Genomic DNA, 7,039 nt, shown 5'->3' with positions numbered 1-7,039 from the left:
CTTATCTTGGTGGTTAAAAGACTTGTTATAAAGTGTGGTAAAACGAGTTTGCGCTGGAGCCTGGGAATATTTGTTTAATCGGTTGTCAATAAAGTTTTGGTTTAAAAAAAAATCTGCCCCCTTCATTTTAATAAAGCTTTGCTCAACGGGGAGCGGGGAGTTTATCGCGAGAGTCTGGCAAGACGCGTTTCTTGCTTTGGACCTACTCTCGCGTTGTTTCATCAGGCAGTGGGGAGAGGTGAAAGGGAAGCACAAACTATCGCGAGAGTCTACCGGACTCTCGAGATATTTTCTTGGATTGCCCCTCCCCCCACCTCCAAGTGCCGTTTCGGTCTAATCTAGTGTGTGACTGCGAGTCTGTGAGGGAGTGAGTGTGTGTGTGTGTGTGTGTAAGGTGCTGAGGTGAGGCGGAGGCAAGAAAAGGGGCTCCCTCTGAAGCGAGGGACAAAGGGGGTGTGAGGCACCTAAGCCGCGGGACCCCAGCGACAGGAAGCCGCCCCGAGCCGGGCTACCGGGTAGGGGAAGGGCCCGCGCAATCCTCACAGGGCCCCAGAGCCGGAGACGGCCCCACAACCCCGGGCCGTCGGTTTCCTACTTCCTCGACCTCCTGGGCGCCCGGGCCTGGAGACTGGCTCGGCGTGGGGAGAAGGGGAAAGAGACTTGAGCAGCTACCCGTTGTCTCGCAACTCCACTGCTGAGGAACTCTCATTTCTTCACTCGCCCCTTCACCACCACCACCCCCCACCTCATGTAGGAGGGTGCTGAGGAGTCGGGAGGGAGGAGGAGCCCGGACTACCGTCCCTTCCCTCCCCTCCCCCTTCTAGGGGCGCTTTGGTGGGCGTGGAGTTGGGGTTGGGGGGAGGGTGGGGGACTTTTTGGAGTGCTGGGGAACTTTTCCCCCTTCTTCAGGCCAGGGGAAAGGGAATGCCCAATTCAGAGAGACATGGGGGCAAGAAGGACGGGAGTGGAGGAGCTTCTGGAACTTTGCTGCCGTCATCGGGAGGTAGCAGCTCCAACAGCAGAGAGCGTCACCGCTTGGTGTCGAAGCACAAGCGGCATAAGTCCAAGCACTCCAAAGACATGGGGTCGGTGACCCCCGAAGCATCATCCTTGGGTGCAATTATCAAACCTTTAGTAGAGTATGATGACATCAGCTCGGATTCAGACACCTTCTCTGATGACATGGCCTTCAAACTAGACAGGAGGGAAAATGATGAACGTCGTGGAACTGATAGAAGTGACCGCCTTCACAAACATCGTCACCATCAACACAGGCGGTCCCGGGACTTATTAAAAACTAAACAGGCCGAAAAAGAAAAAAACCAGGAAGTCTCCAGCAAGTCGGGATCGATGAAGGACCGGATATCAGGAGGTTCAAAGCGTTCAAATGAGGAGAATGATGACTATGGGAAAGCACAGATATCCAAAAGCAGCAGCAAGGAATTCAGGTCATCCAAACTCCATAAGGAGAAGACCCGGAAAGAACGTGAGTTGAAGTCTGGGCACAAAGACCGGAGTAAAAGTCATCGGAAAAGGGAAACACCGAAAAGTTACAAAACAGTGGATAGCCCAAAACTGAGATCCAGAAGTCCCCACAGGAAATGGTCTGACAGCTCCAAACAAGATGATAGCCCATCAGGAGCTTCGTATGGCCAAGATTATGACCTTAGTCCCCCAAGATCTCACACCTCTAGCAATTATGACTCCTACAAGAAGAGTCCTGGAAGTACCTCAAGAAGGCAGTCGATTAGTCCACCATACAAGGAGCCATCGGCCTACCAGTCCAGCACCCGGTCACCCAGTCCCTACAGTAGACGACAGAGGTCTGTGAGTCCCTACAGCCGGAGACGGTCGTCCAGCTATGAAAGGAGTGGCTCTTACAGTGGGAGATCACCCAGTCCCTATGGTCGAAGGCGGTCCAGCAGCCCTTTCATGAGCAAGCGGTCTCTGAGTCGGAGTCCACTCCCCAGGTGAGCTATTGTCTAACAGTCTTTCTAACTTAGGGCAGGTTGTGAGGAACTGGCAATTAGTCGTGTTAACATTTTGTTGAGGCCTCCAGTGTTCATCATTGTCTAGGACACTGCTGTTGGCTAGTCATTCAAGTAGGTGAATCTGGTCTCGCCTTAACTCAGAATTGGAAAAGTGAAGAGTTCACGTGCCTCAAGCTGCTAAAGGTAGGTATTCCAGTGATGGGATCTTCAGTTGTAAGATTCTGTGTGAGAAAAATCATTGGCTTCTGCTTAGTGAGTGCATAGAGTTGATAGTAGTTCCCACAGCTTGCCTAGCTATTTCTGTTGCTTTGTCTTAAATTAAAAAAAAATAACCTTGGGCCGGCCCGTGGCTCACTCGGTAGAGTGTGGTGCTGATAACACTAAGGCCACGGGTTCGGATCCCATATAGGGATGGCCGGTTAGCTCACTGGTCGAGCGTGGTGCTGTAAGCACCAAGTCAAGGGTTAAGATCTCCTTACCGGTCATCTTTTAAAAAAACAAAACAAAACAAAACAAAAAAACCCTTGTATTAGTGTTTAGACTTTATTGGACCTGATCGGAGACCTAGAAGTTACAAATTTTCATTAGTATTATCTTGTGGCTATTTGCCTAAGTCATCCTACCACTTGTGCTGTCCACTGAGTCTACTAAACCTGTGAGTTTATTCATGTCCTGATTGACACTGTTTTAATAACTTACGAAAGATTCCTGTCTTTTATGATGTTTTAGTGGAAATTCAGCTGATTAGTCTGTTTTCCTTTTGATGGTATAGCCTTGCAAAAATTGGTTCCAAGGACAATTTAGCTTTCTTTATAGCATCACCATTGTGACCACTGGCAATTTTCAAAAATTTTCTCTAAAAATATGGTAATAATGCCTTCACCGTGATTTTTTTTTTTTTTTTTTTTTTACCAGAAAGTCAGGTTGGTATGAAATTTCATTGTTAGAATGAATTATCTGTGGAAAACTATGTTCTTGTTCCTAGGTAATGGTATATTTATCTCCTTTGTGGACTCACCTCTGTCCACAAAAACAAAACATGGGCTTTAGTTAGACCTGAGTGGAATCCCAAAGTTGCTTTGTGACCTTTGGCAAATGATTTAATTTCTCCGTACCTGAGTTTCTTCATGTGTATAATGGAAATAATAACTTACTGTCTTCTAGAGTTGTTGTGAAGATTAAATTACTAAATATGAAATGCATAGCACAGTGTCTTGTACATAGTACTACTCAGTAAATTCTATCTATAAGTAAGGATAATGTTGTTTAACACTAGTAGAGAAATTCTGCCAACTTGAAAAAAATCTGTGCATGTCTTTTATATGTCAGTGTAATTTTCGCTAACTTAAAGTTATAATTATTTATAAACTAGTGTGAATTCATCAAGCTGCAGAGTTCTAGCTGTCAGGGGCTGAAGTTCCTTAGTATCTGCCCCCCCATTTTATTATTAAAAATGTTCATACACAAAAATATTGAAAGATTGTAGTGAATACCCATGTATCTACCATGTAGAATCCACAATTAATATTTGCTATATATTTTTATCACATATCTATTCATCTCTCCATCAGTCCATCTTTTGTTTTGTTTTGATTCATCTTAAAGTAAGTTGCAGATATTGTTATCTTTACTGTAAACCCTTTAGCATGTATACCATTAGCTAAAGTTCATTTTTTGGAGGGTGGGGGTTAAAATTTATGTACAGTGAAAAGCATAGATCTTAAGTGTACCATTTGTAAAGTTGCTTCGTTTTTAAAGGAAGCCCAAGAAGTAGTCTCTGAATATTTGTTTTTTTGAGAGAGTAGTTCCACTAAAGCTATTCTAAGAATTTTCACTGTTGTGGGATTTGGGAATACAGAAGTGTGCTGAGGCTAAAACACTAAAACAAATTTAATAAGGAGTCCATCTTTGCAATGATTCCTTTAGAGAAAACAGCATATCTCAAGTTCTCTTAAATGAGTAGAGAAAGCTCTACTCAGTAGAAACTAGTACAGGAATGGTAAAAATAAACGTAGAAAGAATTGGAGACACAATATGTTAGTATAAGATGCAAATATAAACATTACATAATATTCCCAAAGACACCTGCACTTTTTTTTTTTTTTTTTACTGGCTGGCTGGTATGAGAATCTGAACCCTCGACCTGCACATTTTTAATTTTTGTTTATATGTGCGATTACATGTCTTTCTTCATTGATTGGATTTCCAAAAAGTAAGTACAAAAATTCTGTAGATTCAAGAGTAGAGGAATGTAAGGCACTGTCTGGTATTCTCTGTTTTTTTCCTTGGGAGACATAATCAGAATTAAATAAGCAAAATCATGTTTTTTTTTTCCCCCAAGATGACCGGTAAGGGGATCTCAACCCCTGGCCTGGTGTTCTCAGCACCACGCTCAGCCAGTGAGCAAACCGGCCATCCCCATATAGGATCCGAACCTGTGGCCTTGGTGTTATCAGCACCACACTCTACCGAGTGAGCCACGGGCCGGCCTGCAAAATCATGTTAAAAAACTGAAAATGCTTTGGCAGAAATGCAGTGTCTTTGTTGTTGTTGTTGTTGTTTTTAGAAAGATGACTGGTAAGGAGATAGTCTTGGTGTTGTTAGCACCACACTTTCCCAATTGAGCTAACCGGCCATCCCTATATAGGGATCTGAACCTGTGGCCTTGGTGTTATCATCCTCACTCTCTCCCAAGTGAGCCATGGGCTAGCTAGAAATGCAGTGTCTTTGCACTCATCAAATTAGCAATGATTAATAGTAGCAATTTCATTTCAAATGGGCGGAACCTAATTTAATTCAGGGGAAAAGTGCACTTGTTTTTGAAGATTTTTTTTCTTTCTTTTTTTTTTTTTTTACTTTTTTTGGAGATATATTTCTTATTGCTGCCTATATTTACCTATTGTTTTCCCTCTCCTCACCCCCTTTTTTTCTTGAAGAGCGGACCTGAAATTGAAATATAGCATTTGTGTCACTAAAAATACCACAAGTATATGGCCATCCAAATGTCCTATTAACAATAGGCTTCTATTCAGAAACTGAAGGGTTTGTAGCAGAGGTCCTTAGAAGGATTTGGTCATGCCGAAAGACTAAAGAAACAGCAGTTTGTAGTGCATAGTAGCTAGTAGCTAGCATTACTTAGTGTTTAGGGTTTTAGGTGTTTTCCCTGGGATAGAGATTTTCTTTGTTTTATCTCAGCTATAATTCAAGCAGAGAAAACCTCTTGTTTCAGCCAGATATTTACAAGAGGAGTATTAGTTTTCTTAAGGGTAAGTGGCTATTTGGTAAGTCTATTTAACTACTTTCAGTATTTTGTATTCTCACATTCATACATATGTTGTTGTTGTTGTTTTTTAGTACTAGTGATTCCAATAATTTTATATTTTAACTAACTTTTGGAGCAAACTTCCAAAAAGTAGTACAGGTAAAAGAAAACCATGGCTGCCATCATGTGAGTTGTTTCCCTTACACATATATGCTGTTTTGAAACATTTTGCTGTCAGTCTTATCAGTGATCAGAGATAAATGGAAATATTGATAATCTGGAATGGGAACAATTTGTTTTAGACTACTGGGCATGTTGTTTTGTGCGGTCACATTTTTATTGCTAGTTTTTGGTTTGTTTGTTTGTTTTGCCTCATATTGAGGCCCGAACAAGTTAGGCTTTAGTAAAAAGTAAAAGAATTAATTAGAATTGGATTTCAGTTTAGAATAATCTGCCCAACAGATTCCCAGATTTTATTTCCCAGTTCTTCCTAATAAAGAAGACAAACTGAACATGCAATAATAGCTTTATGAGTTTCTAAAAAGTTGATTGGGTATGATTTTATATTAAATATACCAGAGCCATAATATCTTTGAGAATGTATAATAAATTATTTTGGTAAGATATTTTCTCCAATTTATCTGTTTTATAAATCCTATTTTTCTTTATTGATCCACCACTGAGTCATTATAAATCTAACTCTTGTATGTTGGGGGTTTATTTAGTATGGGCACAAGTTTATTGTAAACTGAGGATGCAAGGAATAACATATTTTCCTGGGATATGCCAATGAAATAACTCTCTGGATAAAAAATTTGGGTTTTGTGAGGCATGCTAGTTACTTTTAACTTCTTGATTGATATAACACACCTTTAGTATGTATGACTTCTTTATCATGTTTTCAGCTTATTAAAGATTAAAACCAAAATTCTTTTTTTTTTTTTAATTTATTTATTTATTTTTTTCCTTTTTTGTCTTTTTTACTGACCGGTAACGGGATCGCAACCCTTGGTGTCGTGCCCATGCTGGGGACCGGCAACGGGATCGCAACCCGCGTTTTCCTTTTTTGTCTTTTTTACTGACCGGTAACGGGATCGCAACCCTTGGTGTCGCGCCCATGCTGGGGACCGGCAACGGGATCGCAACCCTCGTTGTTGCCCCCGCTCCTCGCTCAGCCAGTGAGCGGCCGGTCTATATGTGGGATCCGAACCCTCGGCGGGAGCGCCGCCGCACTTCCCAAGCGGCGCACTGTAGCAGTGCTCCACCGGGCTGGCCTGATACATAAAATTATTAACTGAAGTTCATACTTTATTCAGATTTTTTTTTTGGCAGCTGGCTGGTAGGGGGATCTGAACCCTTGACCTTGGTGTTATAACGCCATGCTCTAACCAACTGAGCTAACTGGCCATCCCTCAGATTTACTTAGTTTTTCGTTTGCTTATTTGTTTGTTTGGCAGCTGGCCGGTAGAGGGATCTGAACAGATTTACTTAGTCTTTACCTAATGTCCATTTTCTGTTCCAGGTTCCCATCCATGATACCACGTTACATGTAGTCATCATGTCTCCTTAGGCTCCTCTTGGTTGGGCTGGTTTCTCAGACTTGCCTTGTTTTTAATGGTGCACCTAATCTATTTTAAGATTGATAAATTACTCAGAGTAGGGTGTGTTTTTGGTTTTGGTGGCTGACTGGTGTCAAAATGGGTTTTATTATTTTTTTTTTTAATTTTTTTTTTTTTTTTTAAAGATGACCGGTAAGGGGATCTTAACCCTTGACTTGGTGTTGTCA

At 41.8% G+C, this 7,039-nt stretch overlaps 1 protein-coding gene across 1 annotated transcript in view; it reads left to right on the top strand.

Moving 5' to 3' along the window:
• The first annotated feature begins 766 nt into the window (after positions 1-766).
• The window catches only part of CDK12 (cyclin-dependent kinase 12), a 42,935-nt gene continuing 36,662 nt past the window's right edge, over positions 767-7,039 (top strand). Inside the window, exon 1 of the mRNA XM_008573602.1 lies at positions 767-1,970. Coding sequence (XP_008571824.1) covers positions 925-1,970 — 1,046 coding nt within the window. The 5' untranslated portion in view covers positions 767-924. The remainder of the gene's footprint in view (positions 1,971-7,039) is intronic.

This window comes from Galeopterus variegatus, unplaced genomic scaffold (assembly GCF_000696425.1).
Source record: "Galeopterus variegatus unplaced genomic scaffold, G_variegatus-3.0.2 Scaffold938, whole genome shotgun sequence".
NCBI lineage: Eukaryota > Metazoa > Chordata > Mammalia > Dermoptera > Cynocephalidae > Galeopterus > Galeopterus variegatus.
The sequence above is the reverse complement of the archived record's forward strand: the minus strand, read 5'-3'. Positions and strand labels throughout refer to the sequence as shown.